This window comes from Pseudophryne corroboree, chromosome 5 (assembly GCF_028390025.1).
Source record: "Pseudophryne corroboree isolate aPseCor3 chromosome 5, aPseCor3.hap2, whole genome shotgun sequence".
Lineage (NCBI taxonomy): Eukaryota > Metazoa > Chordata > Amphibia > Anura > Myobatrachidae > Pseudophryne > Pseudophryne corroboree.
In genome coordinates, this window is record NC_086448.1 from 673,822,920 (window position 1) to 673,842,510 (window position 19,591).

General features: G+C 41.9%; 1 protein-coding gene across 4 annotated transcripts in view; it reads right to left on the bottom strand.

Moving 5' to 3' along the window:
* LOC134928238 (kinesin-like protein KIF20A) overlaps positions 1 to 19,591 on the bottom strand; it is an 81,262-nt gene that overhangs the window by 30,287 nt on the left and 31,384 nt on the right. For all 4 annotated transcript variants that reach the window (XM_063923744.1, XM_063923745.1, XM_063923747.1 and 1 more), the window contains exons 10-15: positions 18,684 to 18,755; positions 18,320 to 18,466; positions 8,778 to 8,940; positions 7,736 to 7,897; positions 7,056 to 7,195; positions 5,810 to 5,975 (exon numbers count right to left, since the gene is read on the bottom strand). In XM_063923744.1, coding sequence (XP_063779814.1) covers positions 5,810 to 5,975; positions 7,056 to 7,195; positions 7,736 to 7,897; positions 8,778 to 8,940; positions 18,320 to 18,466; positions 18,684 to 18,755 — 850 coding nt within the window. The remainder of the gene's footprint in view (positions 1 to 5,809; positions 5,976 to 7,055; positions 7,196 to 7,735; positions 7,898 to 8,777; positions 8,941 to 18,319; positions 18,467 to 18,683; positions 18,756 to 19,591) is intronic.

The following is a 19,591-nucleotide window of genomic DNA, read 5'->3' on the forward strand; positions in this document are numbered from 1 at the left end:
ATGTAGTGCGTTTGGTGAGGAAGATAAGCTGGCCAGCAGCACTGAGGATAGATTGGAGTGGAGAGAGGTATTTGTCAGGGATGCCAGTTAGGAGGAGATTACAGTAGTCCAGTCTGGAAATAATCAGTGAGTGAATAATGATCTTAGTGGCATCCTGGGTGAGAAAAGGTCTGATCCTAGAAATGTTTTTGAGATGAAAACGGCAGGTTTGTGAGAGGTGTTGAATGTGTGGTTTGAAGGAGAGGGAGGAGTCAAGGATTACTCCAAGACAGCGCACTTGGGGGCTAGAGGAGATAGTAGTGCCATCAATGGATAATGAGATTGTGGGAGGTGAGGTTGTGCAGGAGGGTGGGAAGATGATCAGCTCAGTCTTAGACATGTTAAGTTTAAGAAAGCGCTGGGACATCCATGAAGAAATAGCAGAAAGACAGATGGAGTTACGAGTGAGGAGAGCCGTGGGGAGATCAGGGGAGGAAAGGTAGATTTTAGTGTCATCAGCATAGAGGTGATATTGGAAGTTAAAAGAACTAATGAGTTCACATAAAGAGAATATATAGAGAGAAAAAGGAGAGGACCAAGAACAGAGCCTTAGGGGACACCAACAGTTAGTGGAAGTGGGGGTGGGGGTGAGGGGGAGGTAGAGTCAGGAGAGGAGATAGAAGGAACGATCAGAGAGGTAGGAGGACAGCCAGGAGAGGGCAGTATCACGCAGACCAAGAGAGTGAAGGATTTGCAGAAGGAGAGGGTGGTCCACAGTGTCAAAAGCAGCAGAGAGGTCAAGAAGAATAAGCAGAGAGTAGTGGCCCTTAGATTTGGCTGCATGGAGGTCATTGCAGACTTTTGTGAGGGCAGTTTCAGTGGAGTGGAGAGAACGGAAACCAGACTGGAATGGGTCAAGCAGTGAGTGAGAGGCAATAAAGGCAGTGAGGCGATTATAGACAATACGCTCAAGAAGTTTGGCTGTAAAAGGGAGGAGAGAGATGGGTCGATAGTTGGAGAGTGAGAGTGTTTGGATCAAGGGTAGGTTTTTTAAGAATAGGGCAGACAAGAGAATGCTTGAAGGCAGGGTGGACAGTGCCTGATGAGAGGGAGAGATTGAGAAGGTGGGGAAGATGGGAACAGGCAGAAGGAGAGAGGTACGGATGAGGGCCATGACACATACATTATAAATAAATTATATATATATATATATATATATATATATATATATATATATATATATATATATATATATATATATATATATATATACACATATACATATACACATACATACATACCCCTGTTACGTGAATACAAAAGCATCATATTTACATATAGTCCCAGTTTAAGAGTCGTTGTTGTATTAGTCTGTATCCATAGCACGGGCAGCCAGAAAGGTACGATCCAGCCAGACCGCCGATTCTCTAGGATACGTGAAGATTTTAGTTGTATCATCGTGTACAACCCGCAACTGAGGGAAACATCATTGCATATTGTAGCCCCAGTTGACGCATTCTTCTTTTGATCAGTAGAAATTGGGCCCTCTCTTTTTGCACGTCGACTGCGAAATCCAGAAACACAGATATCCTTGTGCCATTGCAGCAAAGGGGATCCTTCATCCGTGCCAGCCTCAGGAGAGCGTCTCTGTCCGCATAGTGCAGAAACCTCGTTATGAAGGTGTGTGGTGGTGCTCCTAATGGCAGGGCGCGTGTGGGCACCCTACTGTATGTACTCTTGACTGCAAATGCTTGGAGAATGATTCTAAACTATAAGTATCGATGAGCAATTTTTTCAGGAATTTTTCGGGGGTGTTCTCCTCCTATCTTTCAGGCAAACCCACCAATTGCACATTCAGTTGAAGATGCCCTTCTAAATCTGTCCATTTCCGGTGAACCTCTTATCCACACGCACAGTTAGTGGAGACATTTTGTCCTCAATGTGGTTGTGCAAGTTTCTACTTCTCCTACTCTCTCTCTTACTTTTTTTCAAATCATAGTGGATGGACAATTCACATTGGACCTGACCAATTTTAACTGAAAGACGCTCCTTGCTTGCTGTCACTGCATCGAGAACCCTCTGAAGTGCAGCTGCAGTTGCCTCTGCAGTTGAACCCGAAGCAGGTGGCGAAGCAGGGGGTGGTCCCATCCCCTTCCGTTGACAAACTTGATGGTGGGGTAGGCTGAGACCTAGCGTATTTATTCAACTTCATAGCTGCAGCAGCATGGTTTCCCCATGTTGTCATATTAGAAGAAGAAATCAGGTCCCCAAAGATTCTATAAATGCTGCGCCATACAGGATGAGACTGATGCAGCCCATGTAACAATAGAGCACAGTATAATAGCAACAGCAGTCAGTATATTAGAACCAGCATGGGCACTTGTGCAGGGCCGTCTTTTCGTATGGGCTCAATGGGCTCTTGCCCAAGGGCCCCAGGAGTATAAGGGCCCTAGGCTGATAGCTGAGGGTCCCCTCTTTCCAGGGGTACCAGATGTTTGAAAATCGTCCATGCGGAACTGGAGAGATCTGACTTGAAAGCAGTGGTCCCCAACTAAGCCTGTTAATTGTTCTTCCCAGCCAGATATCTCGGGTTATGACTGACTTAGAGTTTTTCTGAGGGTATAATCCAAAATCTGCGACTCTCCCCTTTTGGTGGACACTGACAGCTTGTCTCTACTATGCCCAGAACTAAGAGATATCAGCCTTCCAGCAGCCAGTCCCTGCTCCAGCTCCACACGCCTAATGTACAGTTTTAGATTTTCATTGGTGAATTGCTTTGGCTCCTGAAGTCTGATCCCCAACTCCGCAGAACCTCCTGAAAGATGGGACTCTGTAGTTTTTTTTTATCCCATTCAAAGCTAAGAAATATTATATATATATATATATATATATTTTTTTTTTCAGGAACTTGAGATATCTGCAGTCAAGCAAGTTTCCCTCCCACCGGAAAATGATAAATATTAAGCCCACTCCACTATCCACCCCTCCCCTGCGCATTAAACACCTCCTACCACCCTGGAAGTCATATACCGGGGCCCCTTCATTCAGCCCAATTCCCCCTTCCACAGTTTAGCCCCATCTGTGCAGTAAAAGGAGTAATTAGCAGAAATTACTGCTCCAGGTCCTACATGCTGAGCGGAAGATAGAACACCCCCTACTGCCCGCGGGACATCAAAGCTGCCGCTGATAGCACCCCCCACCCCTGCCACTGGAGGACGGGTAGGGGGCCCAGTGCATTGCTGTGCCCAGGAGCCTACACTGCTTTTAAGATGGCCCTGCACTTGTGTGCTACAACTGGAATCCATGCTGGTCTGTTCCACTGGGAATAGATATAGAGGGTCGGCTTGAGAGAAAGTAAAGTGTCCTTCTAGACCCATATGCTGCCCTGTTGCCAGACCACTGCAGCCCGCCTCATCAGATACTTCCTTCCTGCACTGAAGGTCCTCAGCCCCTAGCGCCTGCTGATCGGAGCAGTGGCTATACAGCTCTGACTCCCTCACAGCACGTTGCAGCTCAGCTCTGCCACGTGGCCAGCCTGCACAAGCATAGAGGCGCACCACCTCCGTGCCTGAGCTCCGGTCACTGCATCTACGGACTCCCGCCTCACAGTCGAACCCTGAAAGCAGCACTCACCTCCACACACCTTGCCCCAGCAAATGGTGTGGTGTAAGAGGCCGGGGGCGCCGACAGAGGATGTTTGTAAGGATATGTGGAGCAGGAGAGCACACAGTCACTGCAGGCTCCATAGCCACGCCCCCTATTCTGTGCACTCTTGGGTTATTTTCAGTTAGTTTGAGGAGGACATCATTTCTTGAAATCCTTCAGTTCATTAATGGTTCCTTGTCTATGTTTGTAAACTCTATAGGAGGGGTCAGGGGGGTTAGGGGGGGGATGCAGTCAATTTACCTCCAATCAAAATCCCGACAGCAATTGACTGATGGTCAAAATCCCGACATGGACAAAATACCGACAAGGTCAAAATACCGACATGAGTTTTTCATTGAAACAGACTTGTTCATACTATACCATCCCAGTGGACCTGGAGGGGGAATATAATAGCATGGCGAGCGAGCCATGCGAGGGGATGCGGTACACTTATATGGTGTCCATGTCGACATACACACTAAAACCAATAAAAATGCATGTCGGTATTTTGACCTGTCGGCATTTTACCATTGTCGGTATTTTAAGTGTCGGTATTTTGTCCATGTCGGGATTTAGACAGTCAGTCAATTGCTGTCGGGATTTTAATTGGAGGTATTTCATACCGATCCAGTTAGGGGAGATGGGAAGGAAAGACTGAAGCACTGGTATGAACTCAAAGAATTAATAAGAATGGTAGATATATTCCACAGTAATTGGGGATACAATTCAGCCCTAAATGAGAAATGAGGAATACAAAATGTGGAAGTGCACAAACAAACAAACAAACAAACAAACAAACCAACAAACACATGTAAAGCAAGCATGCAATGTGGAAAAAAAAAAAAAGTACGTTTCTTTCATTTTCCACATTCGATGTTTGTAGACCTCAGCTCTCAAATGGTTGTGTAGAGGCCTTTCATGAAGCTGATGAGGCTGGTTTTCAGTCTATTAACAAAACTTCTGCTCGTTAGAAATGAACGTGAACTTAAATCAGGAAATTGCAGCGATAACGCAGAGTGATGTGAAACTTCAGAAATGTATTACAAATCTGTATCATGAAGGCAGGCCACCATTTGAACTAGATCATCTAAAAAACCAACTGACAAACTGTATACCGTGCATTTTAGATTCTGTACTAAAATTCTGAATAGCATTGATCACGACTTTGTTGCTCTTCAACATCTGGGAGTTTCCCCCATCCCCCCCCCCCCCCCCCCTCACCTTGTACCAATGCGAAGTAAAAACTTTCACCACAAAATTTAAAAATAATAATAATATATATTACAGGTTGAGTATCCCTTATCCAAAATGCTTGGGACCAGAGATATTTTGGATATCGGATTTTTCTGTATTTTGGAATAATTGCATACTATAATGAGATATTATGGTGATGGGACCTAAGTCTAACCACAGAATGCATTTATGTTACATATACACACAGCCTGAAGGTCATTTTAGCCAATATTTTTTATAACTTTGTGCATTAAACAAAGTGTGTCTACATTCACACAATTCATTTATGTTTCATATACACCTTATACACACAGCCTGAAGGTCATTTAATACAATATTTTCAATAACTTTGTGTATTAAACAAAGTTTGTGTACATTGAGCCATCAGAAAACAAAGGTTTCAATAGCTCACTCTCACTCAAAAAATTCCGTATTTCGGAATATTCCGTATTTCGGAATATTTGGATATGGGATACTCAACCTGTATTATATTTACTCCCCATAAAATCTCTTCCTTGAAGTCCATTTGGGGGATCCTATTACCTCTGGGTTATAGAAAGGGTGCTGTGGAGGCGGGCAATAACTAGTTTGACACTGGCTTCCGCCCCCTATATAACCCCTCCCCATCTCTAGAACTCAGTCTTGTTTCTAAGTTTGGAGAAGGCACTAGCTAAGTCCTCGCATTTTATAGTTAAAAGATAAACGTAACCTTATTAGAAGTTCTGAATCACCCCACCACCTATCCAAAAAACACACACACACACACCCCCCCCCCCCCCCCTTACAGAACAGTTAGCTGCAGAATAAAATGACCATACTGTATGTATAAACATACTATTCAAGTATACATTTAAGACTGCTGTGCATGTAGGAAGGCAAAAACAAGTACAATACATTTTTGCTAAAGCGAGGAGCAATACAGAGATCACCCACTGATGAAAACCATACTAACCTCAACTTTTTCCTGTTCAGCCTGAAACTCATCTAAGGGGACATACTCGTCTTCAAGGTCTTCCATTGCTTGGCGATAAGCATGATTCTTTATGGCCTTCCTGTACATTTCCAATCTGTTCTCCAATTGTTCCTCTGTAGTTTCTTTGTAATCTTCCAAACGTTTACTAGCATGAAAGTCGAAATAATAATATTATTATACATACATATATATATATACATATTATATATATATATATATATATATATATACATACACACACACACACACATACACCTAAAAAACAAATCTTGTCCAAAAATACAAATAAACTCTACAGATGGATTAATAAATAATAATTAGATTCAAATGTCAATGAATCTGATCTCTTCCTGTACAAGCAATAAAAAAGGACCCTGCTCCCAATCACCTCTTTATCATGCATTTTTTTTTGTTTCTACCTCCAACTCTTCGCCATTCTTCTACCAGCTGCCACTCCCTCCAGTTGCACCTCAGGTCAGTTTCCCCCAACCTCCACGCAGATTTTTGTTGGATTTTTCCCCACTTAACCTTCTGGTGTGAACTTTGGATATTTTCCTCAAGTGAACTGCCCTCCCAGTGACTTACCACCAAGATATAAGAAGGAATGGGGGAGGATTCAATGGTTTGAAAATTCAGTTAGGTGTCTCCCCCCCCCACCCCCCCAAACTAATAGGGGAAAAAAAACAGACACCCAACCGACTTTTCAAACAACTGAATTCCACCCAAAGGGCCATAACCTAGTCTCTTGGGCCCAATTCAGATCTGATCGCAGCAGCAAATTTGTTAGCTAATGGCCAAAACCATGTGCACTGCAGGGAGGTGCAGATATAACATGTGCAGAGAGAGTTAGATTTGGGTGTGGTGTGTTCAAACTGAAAAATCTAAATTGCAGTGTAAAAATAAAGCAGCCAGTATTTACCCTGCACAGAAATAATATAACCCACCCAAATCTAACTCTCTCTGAAAAGGTTATACCTGCCACACCTGCAGTACTCATGGTTTTGCCAATTAGCTAACAAATTTGCTGCTGCAATCAGATCTGAATTACCCTCCAAGTTTTTACCTCCTGGCCAGTTCTACACTACATATACACATGTATAGGATATACATATAATGCTCTCAATGTGGGATAAACCTTACCTACACACAGCTTTAACTCATGAAGCCTTAATTACATTAGTAGTAACAAATTCCATGACATCCCTTAAAGAGTTCACTACGGTACCTCCAAGTCTCATCCAGATGCACCATCTGCTGATACATTGCCTCCCCCATTTCTTTTCTTATTTGCATTTCCAGAAGCAATTTGCTGTGTCGCTCGGTTATCAGCTTCTCCCTAAACTCCTCTATTTTTCTCAGTAGATCCTGTTTGATTTTAAATAGAAATTAAAACTTAGAAAAAAGAAAAAAACACCACACACACACACACACACACACACACACACACACACACACACACACACACACTCATACCAAATACCAGCAAGGCCATCCATCTACTTTACTGAAGCATCTGTTTGCCTAACTGAGGTGTTGCTCATCTTTACAGCTCATCAGTGTCAGCTAGGTTGCCAATATTGAATTACAGACACTGTCTTCACATGTACTGTATGTATCCTACAATAGCTACAGTTAAGAAATTAGGCTGTATTGAACAAGCAAAGGAAACAAATGGCCTTTTTGCTTGGCTCAAGCCACAGTTTACATCTGTATCTCTTGTGGAGATGCTAGTTCTGAACTTAGTGAGATATTGTGAAGGCTTTTTACATTATTTGGCCAACTCTCCATGGTGTAGATAGGTTATCTTATCTAGACAGAAAATATGTTCTCCCTGTAGCAACTATAGATTACATAGCTTCCATATTCCCACTTTGTTAGTATGGCACAGGAAATGCAAAACTTTACCTCTGGACCCAGTATAGTCATGTCCAATTCTTCATCTTCACCCTCCGATAGAAGGTCCTCAATAGATACATTAGCATCAAGCTCTATAAGAACCTTACCATCTTTTCCCACTATTCTTGGGTTCATGAAATCAAAGTTTCTGGGCTGAATGGTCTGAACAACCTTAAATGGGGAAAGGGAAAAACAAAAAAGTTACCTTCACTACCCAAGCTACTTAAATTTATGTTATAGAACCATCTTGACTACATTTGTAATAGGTCAAATATGTTTACTTGTACTGTAAGTTATTGCTGCAGGAACAACATTTGGGTGTTTCAACAGTGCAAAATAGACACATGGCTAAATGTAATAGCCTCTGATTTGCTGGACGTGTGGGACTTTGAGTCTACCCATTTTTTTTTTTAAACCAGCAATCATATACAAGGCAAACACAACCTGGTTTTGCCTTGTAAATGATTGCTGCTTAAAAACAAAAAACAAAAAAAACGACGTGCGTTTTTTTTTTTTTTTAGGAGGAAATTAAAATTCTTATTATACAATAACCCAAATTATTCCCATGGGATTGATACCAGTCTGATGGAGACATATAGGCCCTGTGTAGAACACTGATGGGTAGTACATGCTACCCGATTGCCCCTTAAGTGGCATTTACTTTAGCGCTGAAAAAAAAAAGTTACTCCGTTCTTATCACAAGAACACATTTACTGATTAAAGACCTGGTTTGACCAACACCCACTCCCAACAGTGTTAATGATTTCAGAAATACCAACATTGACAGTTTCAAGAATGAAGAGCTGTACAGCATTACAGAATTTCGCTCAGTGAAACATGAAGTTAAAGCCGCAATTTGGAAAACACGGAATTGTAAACATGTCAAGAAGCCAGATGATTAATTTTCATTAAATTGTAGGTGGAGCTTACCAGAAACTCAAGATGAAACAGTCTAAAGCAGAAATTATAATTTTAAATGAAACCATGAGGAGGAAAACTAGTACACAATTGATATCTGCCTGAAGACAACACTCCAAAACTTAATACTCACTTGTTTAGCAACAGCGGAAAACTTCATGACATGTAGCGTTTCATCATATGTTGAAGCACACTGGTTGATATTCACAATCATGCAGGCTATGCCCTTCCCACAGAAGAAGGGCTGAAAAAGGCGGGTGAGTTTACTTTCCCTGAATGGGACATAGCTGGCTTTTCTGGAAGTAGAGACAAAATTTAAAAGTGAAGTCAACTGTGTTGTCCACAGGAAGCAAACTGCAGGGAAATCATGCACTACAAGTTGCCCTCTGTGTTATTGGACAGTTCTCTACTGCACAACCTCCAACCCATTTTCCATATGTGGGGGGCACAATTGCTTGAAGATGAAAGGTAGGCAAATACTTTAGCAGGACTTTTAAATAAAGCACACACAGAACTGGGAGGCCCGGCCACTTACTCACATAGCTGGGTACATTTATTTCTTTTTTACTATTTAAGTTCAGAACATGAAATCCTTTATTATTAGTCTTTTTTTCCCCCTCAATATTTTATGGAGTAAAATAAATAATTACCTACCCATTTCCAAACAGTAATATGCCTTGGGTGTCTCCTGTACCCCGCCACCCCAATTGTTAAATCACCTCCCTTGCCCCAGTGTCAATAGATGCCCCAACAGCAAAGAATCCAGAGAGGCATTACCCCACACCCAGCTTAGCGGTGACAGATACACAACCCTCCCACCAGTCGGGAATCATATGCTTCCTCTGTTAGAAGATCCACCCCACCCGGTCACTATATATAAAAAGAAAGGAAAAAAAAAAAAAAAAAGGAAGAGAAGAGAAGTGTATCACTGCCTCACAGTGAGAGGCACTAGGGATAAATTTACTAAGTCTAGTCTATTTTGATTTTCTGGTGATTTGGGGATTTAAGGGCAACACAGACTGAAGTTCTACTGAAAACAGATTTTAGACTACCATAGAACATCGGTACTTATCCTTATAAAAATCTTAGTTTGAAAACAAACTCAAAAAAATAGACCCAAAATCACTAATATTGACATACACATGTGCCAATGTCTAATAGCAATGCCACTCGCAGCCTTACCTTCATGCAGAGTGATTGACAGTCAGGCATCATTTGTGAGGAGTTCTGGTCACAGCTGTGGTTGGAGCAGGTCGCTGGCTGCACCTGCAAATCTGTACTCAAACAGCATGGTGCCAGCATCGCTGTTTAGGCTGCCATGCTGCATGGCCATTGAGTTTACTCAAGCTATTATCGAAGGATCTACGTGTGTGCAGGGAATGTGTGTTCAGTTACTGTGCCTTTGCGATGGCTTTGGTGGGTGCGTCTGCAATTTTCAGGGCTGGTGGGGATTTTTTTTGCATAATTTCTCACATCCTCAAAATGCACAAATGCAGCTGCAATCGCCATAGCGTCTGTCAATTAACCAAACAGCTCAGGGGGCACTGTGAGAGATGACGCAGGACCCATTCTGCACATACTCAGAACGGTTCCTGCACAGGTGCCCCACCATTGGAGATGTATGCAAAACCAGATTTAGAGGAACAGTGGCTTCTTACATGTGGTAGGATTTGCACATTAAAAACAAATAAAAAACCACCAGCACAGCAGGAAGTGGTAGGTGATTTTGGGTCGATTTTAGGTCTATTTGCAGTCAGATTTTGAAAGGAGTCGTCATAAACGACCAGGTGAGAGCTCCACGTGTCCCCTGCTACCTCCACCAACGCGTTTCGATAACTGGACGTTATCTTTCACACCTTGAAAAAGAGAACGTCCAGTTATCGAAACGCGTTGGTGGTGGTAGCAGGGGACACGTGGAGCTCTCATCTGGCCGTTTATGAAGACTCCTGGGGACGCCTGGTTGTATTTCATATAACAAACGCTGTTGTCTACTGTTATTGGTAGACCATTTCGTCTGGTGAGAACCCATCTGTCAAAGGGGTTTTTATTGTATGTTGTAATAAATTTTAAATGGTAGAACGCTATTTGAGATCCATTTTATCCACATGTACTGCGGTTGATGTAATAAGGAGGATATCGATAAGAACCATAGAAAGAATGGATGGTGATCCGCCCCCATTATGCGCAATTGTCTACTACGGTAGACCACCATTTCTGGTACGAGTCTGGGCTTCCCCTTATATACATCTAAATCAATTGTCGTAACAATATTACGCTATGTTGGTGCTTTATTCATTTTAAAAGGTGGAATATTTTCCAAGTGTTTTGAGAGATTGAACACAACTGGGTTCTTTTGAAAGCGCCTGAGAATCAGGGTGGTAACCATTTCTATTTGTCCATTTAAAGTGTGGGTGACACTTTCTCTACCACTTATTTTCTTGGGCTGCTCTGTTGTGGCACACAGTTTGTGTTCTATTTTCTTTTTAGATTTTGAAAGGAACTGGCAAAAACCTGACAGACTTCACAGAACAAAAAAAACAAAAAACCACACTTTTGTATTTTGACAGTTCTAACTCTTAATGTAAACGGCATCAACTCTCCCACTAAAAGGGCCATGGCTATTCAAGATTTTCACAGATGTAAGCCTAATATAATTATGCTACAAGATACCCACCTCAAACTTCCTCCCCGCTCGCTTTACTAAACAATATCCAAATGTATTCTACTCCTTGATGAATGCTAAATGGCAGGGCACTGCGATAATGTTTCACCATAATACACCCATTACTGTACTATTTCAGATCTGCAAGGCAGTTTTCTTATTCTCACAGGAACATTTAATCAAGCCCCCATCACTAAGGCCTCAGTCTATGCCCCTAATGGGCAACAGGGCTCCCTTTACGCTACCTTCAACTGCCTTTCCCAGCTACACGAGGACTCACTATTATATGGCGGCGATTTTAATACAATCTTAGATCCCAAACTTGACATATCTCACTCCCTCCACACTCCCCCTAAACACGCCAAAATGTCTAAGCTACTGCTCTCCAAACTTGCCCTTAGAGATCTCTACGATGCATGTACAATACCTCAATGCTAGAGGATTTACACACTATTCTCCCACTCATGATCTGCACACTTGTATACTGTAGATTATTTTTTCATTAGGTAGTGGCACGATCAGACACTTATTGGTGCTCAGACCTTCCCTGTACCCTGGTCTGACCATTTAGCAGTGGAATTGGAAATCTCTGCCTAACTCTGTCCCCGACCTAAGCGTCACTGGCAACTTAACGAATCCCTCCATTTAAAACAGTCCAATGTTATGGACCTCACTGCAGCTCTCAGACTTCTTTAACATCAATGCCACCCCTGATATTGCTCCTCCCACTCTGTGGGAAGCACACAAGGCTACCCTTCGAGGTACCCTTATGGGTTTAGCGGTTTCACACAAAAAAGCAGAACAGGCTCGAATTTTAGAACTTGAGCCATCTCTAGCGTCCCTGACAGATCTCCATCAAAGATACCCCAAAAACCACACCCATCTCAAGATCCTTTTTGTCAAAGGACAGTTGTCGCAAATCCTTTAGAAAAAAGCAGCCAAGTCTCTATTGTGGGTTTGCCAAACTTTTTATGAACAGTCTGACAAAGCAGACCTCCTGTTGGCCCGTAAACTCCGCGCCAAATGCACTTGTAACCGAATTCATACACTAAAATGTCTTTAAACGGCACCACCACCCATGACCCCCAAATAATGACACGGCAATTTCGACAATTTTATGAATCTCTCCTATAACTCCGCTACCTCAACTCTGGATCTCTCCTCTATCTCCCATTACTTAGACTCCTGCTCTCTACATCAACTATCCATGACTCAACTTCAAACTCTTAACTCAGCAATTACGGATGAGGAAGTTAGAGCAGCTATTAAACTACTGCGTCATCGAGCCCAGACAGCTTCACTGCCCTTTACTATCAAAAATTTTCCTGAACCTCTACTTCCCATGCTTCGCCCTCTTTTCAATTCGCTATTCAAGGGCCAATGTAATAGTCATTCCAAAACCCCAGAGAGATCCTACAGAGATTGGGAATTACAGGCCAATTTCTCTCCTGAATGTAGACCTAAAGCTTTTTGCCAAAATTCTTGCCATGTGACACGCCCCTATGCTCCCATCCTTGATCCATCCAGATCAAGTGGGCTTCATTCCCAATAAACAAGCATCCGACAATACGGGGGTTGATTAATAAACCTCATCCACATAGCAACAAGCCACTCTGTGTTGGCCTTGGTGGTGGCGCTTGACGCTGAAACAGCCTTTGACAGAGTAGCTTGGCCTTTTTTTTTCCTTTTTCTTTTTTTACAAAAGACTCTTTAAATATGGGTTTTGAGGGCACTTTTGTCCACGGGGTTAATTTCCTTTATAATAATCCAAGGGCTTCGGTATTGGTAAATGGCCTTTCATAGTCACAACGGGACCCATTAGGGCTGCCCCCTTTCTCCTCTATTGTTTGCCCTTTTCATGGAACCACTGGCTGCAAGGATCAGGCTAAATAAAAATATCACAGGTATAGCAGTGGGAGACATGGATCATAAAATAGCATTATATGCAGATGACGTAATCCTGACTCTGACCAATCGTACTATTTGCCTCCCTACTCTGTTTGCTGACGCTCGCACCTATGGTCAGAGGCGGACTGGCCACAGGGCCAACAGGGAAGAGGCCGGCGTACTCGCGGTGCCTGTTTTATTTGAGGACATGTGGTCCTATTTATAGACATAATGAATAAGATGCCAAACTATTTGCATATATGAAAATGACTTTGCCACTTAGCCTGTGATTGCAGATGATCTAGTGTATGCCCTGTCTGCCTGCTTGGCTGACATACAAGATTGAGTGAATAGTGATTGGGATACGGTTGGTGTAATAAGCAAGAAAATATATCTATCTTTCTAAAGAATGATAGTTTCCTAAATTCTAAAAAGGTGTATCATATAATGTGCTCATAACATTTAATTTTATTTCCTTGTAACTTCCCCCTTGATGCTGGACATGCCCACTATCAGGAAAGTCTTGGGGGGAGGGTGCTGCTGCCATGGCTCTTGGCTAGACCTTACACCTCTGGTGCTGCCCAAGTGGGGCCACTAGTACAAATTTTTCCATGGCCTCTTTTTGTTACCAATCCACCCCTGCCTATGGTCAATACTGGAACGACAATATCAATACTGACAAAACGGAATTTCTGGATATAACTATACCGCACTCGGATCTACTATTGTTACAAGCTGAATATCCAGTTCGATGGCAACCCAGCAAACCTAAATACTTGGGTGTTTACCTTACTAAATCATATAGACAGCTACTGTATATGCTGCTAACTTCCCGAGATTGCTGGCTTCCATCAAATCGGACCTATCGGCATGGGACAAACCATTTATCTTGTGGTACGGTCGCACTGCGGCAGTCAAAATGAACGTTCTCCCCCGTTTATTGTACCTCTGACAAACATTCCCTATACGTATCCCTATGTCAACCCTCGAGCACTTGAAACGTGAGATTTCGAATTTTATATTATCTAGTAAGAAACAGAGTTAAAATGCGAACATTACAGAAACAACAACACTTTGAAGGTGTGGGCATTCCTGACCTCCTTAAACTTTTTTTCTCCCTCGGCTCTCTCTTATGGTGCTCCCCCTCTAACCGACCAATCTCTACCTCCCTCCTCCCTACAGGACGGTTCTCATTATCCATTTGGGATTTTTATACACTTTTCTATAAACTTCGTTCATTTCACCCACTTCTGGTCCCCCTCTGGAACAACCCTGCCTTCATTCCAGGTATGGATCACAGTCAGTTCCAGTTCTGGACTAACCACAACCTCTTATTTCCTTTGGACATTGCCCCTCTGCACACCTTCCCAGACTTCACTAGTCTACAATCCCGTTTTAATCTCCCCCACAGGGCCTTTCACCAATTTCTACAAATTCAGCATTTCTATCTCTCCCTCGAGCGTCCTACTTAGACTACGTCCACTTCAACCATTGAATCTCTATTGTCATCACCATTCATCTAAGGGGCTCATTTCATCTCTGTATCAACTTCTATTAGCCCTCAATCAACTCCCCCAAAGAATCTCATGAATTGGCCTGGGAAAAGGGTGTGGGTGAGGAGCTAACTCTTGCTGAATGGTCCCAAATTAAACAGGCGTTATCAAAATGCTCGATCTCTGTGCGTATAAAAGAAAATGCATACAAGCTCTATGCTCCCTGGTACCTCATTCCTACCCGACTCCACACTATTTATCTCACAAAGTCGGATCTTTGCTGGTGTCACTGTGGCCAAAAAGGGACTTATTTATTTATTACACATTTGGTGGACATGCCCTTCTATAAGTCCGTATTGGAAGGAAATACAAACGTTGATTAAAAATATCACCGATTTTGATACGCCTTCTTCAGCCTTATTTACGCTTTTAGCTAGACCGATTTCCCACCTCCTACAACCCACACATAAATTGATTACCCATATACTCAATACAGCTAAGTGTCAAATTGCTGCAAATTGGAAGTCGATTACCCCTTCCCCCTTATCTGCCACTATCGCCGCTATATGGTCGACCTATAGACTAGAACAAATATCCTCAGTTATTCACACTCCAACTCAATTTGTTCGCATTTGGTCTCCCCGGACAACTTATGAGGCTGAACCCCCTCTGGCAACCATTTAATTTAATCTCATCTAGTACTGAAGATGCGCGCACCCCTTGGCTGGCTATTGCTTCTATGCTTCCATCCTCCTATTCTTATGTTCCACTATTTCTCTTATCCCCTATTTCTTTCTCTATCTTTATATTCTTCTGCTCTTCTATTTTCTTTTTCCTCTCATCTCCTCCCTTTTTCATACACTTTTCTGGTCATTGTTCTCCCCCAACTTACACAAATAATATATATATATATATATATATATATATATATATATATATATATATATATATATATATATATATATTTTATATATATATATATATATATATATATATATATATATATATATATATATATATTTATATATATTTATATATATATATATATATATATAATGGGGAACCATTTGCGAAGATTGGGTACTGTACATAGTGGGTAATGGTGGGCCAGAATTAACTACTGCAAGATTGACACACTGAGTGCGTCCATCACACACAATACACATTACTGCTAATAGAATCTACAGTCTGTCAAATGCATACTAATCATGCACTAACTTAGCACATATCACAACTCATCTAAGATGACAGACTTAATTAGTAGTCCACTTATTCTCACGCACATTTATTTTTATTGACGGACTGCTCATATATACTTTTATAGGCACTGTCTGTTGGCACCTGTATTATAATCACTGTATATTGGATCTTGGCGATGAGTCTTTAAACTATTTATTATTCTTAATGTATAAGCCTCATCACTTCTTAATAACTCCAGGTATTCTATCCTTCACTTCTTCTTGCAACAGTCTATCCACTCATTTTCTAATCACTATGTACATCCGGGCTAGGGGGGAGTATACAGCACCTCTGCGCTCAATAATAATATAAGAAATACGTCTCTCCACTCATAAAAATTAGTAGCACCATAAATGCTACCATTGCATTTTATCTAACTAAGAATACAGGCTCTAATTTTTGTTCTTGTTTTTATTTTTATTTGTATCCTCTATTATGTACTGGTTCCTATGGAGACCGTGGTTATCCCACAAAATGTGTCTGCAGCTGCAATAAACTCCATGGAAATGGCCGCCGCGATGAGTGACAGCTTCCCCATCCAATAACGCCAAGGGACTAGCCGGGTCTCGTTCTCACAGGAAGTGGGGCACCTTCCATTAGATGTAACAGACGGAAGTTGGAGAATGCAGTGCGCTCGTACAACATCCGATACCGGAAGAGCGGCCTGACGCGCATGCGCACATCGCCTGTGCGGACGCCGGAAGCGGGGCGGAAATGACGCGGGACGTGTCCTGGATCTCAGTCCGAAAAAACACTGTTTTAAAGACTCGTTTTTTGAAAAAAAGTGATACTATGGGACACATGTTCCTTACCTCTTCAGCATACATATGTTTACATTCAGAATTGTGCAGCTATATGCTGTTTATACTTCCAACAGGAAGTGATGTCATAATTATCTAGGAACACATGATACCAGCTATAAATACAACCCTTGTTCATTAGCACCCTACCCCTTGATGAAGTCTGATGGACGAAACGCGTTGGGTGTACCTCTGAACTGACCCTCCATTTTTTAAGATAAGCATTGTATTCTTATCTTTTTAGAATATAGTTTTTTACTTTCATGTTTTGTACTATACAAATTGTTTTTTTTTTTACATTTTCTGATGTATTCTTAACATTACCCCATGCTTGTAAAATTTTATCCCACCTTTTTTATAAATTAAATGTAAATTTTATAATTTTATCTGAACGTATCCTGCCACTTATTCATATTTAATCTAAATCCATTAGACACCGTTGGTCGCTGGTGCCCCCATCCCCCCTGTTTCTATAATATATATAAAAAATCACAAGTGCTGGCACTCCATTGCCAACGCTTTACTTGCCCTGGTGCCCTCCCGTGTCTTCTAAACCCCAATCTATCCGGTGTTTGTAGGATGGCGCTCACGGGACTTGCTGTACACAAATGAAGGACTGAGAGTCAGTGCAGTTCAACGTTTCGGTTTATCACCTTTTTCAAGAACTACATACATACCAAAAGACAAACATGCCTTTTATGCACGCCTTAGCCCTCCGTTTTCCCGCGTGTGCCTGCCAGTCGGTCCGTCCCCTCCTGATGACGTCACACAGCTGCGTCCGTTAAGGCAACGGACGCAGCTGTGTGACGTCATCAGGAGGAGACGGACCGGCTGGCAGGCACACGCGGGAAAACTGAGGACTAAGGCATGCATAAAAGGCCTTAGCAAAACCCATTACACTAAGGAAAAATTGGGGGGAGAGGAGCTTACAGTTGTTCACTTTGGATGCCTATATCCTGTGAGCTTTTTGTGGACCATATCCATGATATCTGGAGCGCTCTGTGGACACCATTAGTACTGAAAGAATATAGGGGCAGATGTATTAACCTGGAGAAGGCATAAGGAAGTGATAAACCAGTGATATGTGCAAGGTGATAAAGGCAGCAGCCAATCAGATCCTAACTGTTAATTTACATATTGGAGCTGATTGGCTGGTGTGTTTATCACTTCCTTATGCCTTCTCCAGGTTAATACATCTGCCCCATCATTTGTTAAACTCCATGGCCGCTCCTATTGGTATACACTGCCTTTAGCTACAAGGCTGAATAATCCGCTGGATGATAATATTTTACCTAGCTAGTCAAGTACCCCTAAGCGTCCCTATTAATTTACTTCATGCTGTATGTCAATTTGCATTTATGATTGCTTGTGCTTTTAGAAGTCTTTTACATGTGTGGTGTGTTATTTGATTTATTTAAATGTTATTGACCATATGTTAATACATTTATATTTATTCTGATTAATACAGATTTGTAGTTATGATATTATTGAACTCCTACGTAGAATTCTCTATGCCTTAGCACTATTCAGTTTATTTCACAAAGATGTACTCTGTAGCACACTACAGCCTGGTGTCTTCAAAAGATAAACTTACTTTGGGATGTGACTCTGCTTCAGAGCTGCAATACATTTGCCAAGGATGAGCAGCGAATTATTTATATTTCCGGCCTCTTTCAATCGGTCACCAACAGTTTGTGTTTTGTTACAACGTTCAGACCCAGCCAGATCACACAGCGACATTCTGTGCAATAGCAAAAGGATATAGGTGTTAAGATGCAAAGTGTGTCTGCCAGAAAGTCAGAATACAGTACACTACGATGAAAGATCAGTTAAAAAAATAAAAATAATTGGTTGTTTTTATATTGTAGAAGTACGAATCAAAAGTTATACATAATTGTATGTGGTGGAATAAGGAGTCAAAAGCACAGTTCAGCTAGACGTGCAGTATTTGTACTCACTCCGACACTCCAAGGATGCTGGGTTCATCACCAGGACCTAATTTTAGGAGTCTGATTGTAAATATACTATGACTGGGAGAAAAAATAAAATAAATGATTAAATGTATACTTTGCTACCCTCCATTATTTACTAAATGTACTTCAACCTCATGGGCACAAACACAAACGTTTATAATAATTAAACAAGAGGTTCTGAATGGGAGTTACCAATAGTTTTAGATAGTAAATGAAGAGTTAAAACCATCCGTTATGCAGTCATGTTACAACACAAGTTTACCTTTGACTGAAGAGAGCAAACAATAATAAAGTTCTAGAACATGGGTTTTCAACCTGTGGCCATCCAGCCGCTGTGGAACTACACATCCCAGCATGCCCTGCCTCAGTTTTAGCATACCTTAATAGCAAAACTGGCAGGGCATGCTGGGCCATGTAGTTCCACAGCAGCTGGAGGCCCACCGGTTGAAGACCCATGTTCTAGAACATGCTTGCACTCAGCACATCACTGGGGCTCAGAGGTGCACTGAACTCTCCAAATCCCGCTTGGCCCATTTAAAACAAGTCAACCAAATATTGGTTCCAACTCTGAGTGCCAGAAAGAAAAGAGATCCATTGGAAGCCTTGGCCGATAGGGTGGTATATGGAGGTTTGTAAAGAAAAAGTCTCTTTCCTACATCTGGGGGCACTTTATAACCATGGGGTCAGTGAGGGATAGAGGTGTCAGCACTTAATGAGCTAACTTTTAGCGGTATATAAGCTCCTTTCCTACAACCCCTCACAGATTTCTTTGGTAGGTGCGCATTTACTATCATTCAGAGACCAGTGGAGGAGGTCTTCCACATAAGTAATATAACATCTTTCCATTATGTCCAACTTGATTTTTTGCAACAAAATGTCTGAATGACCAAGCA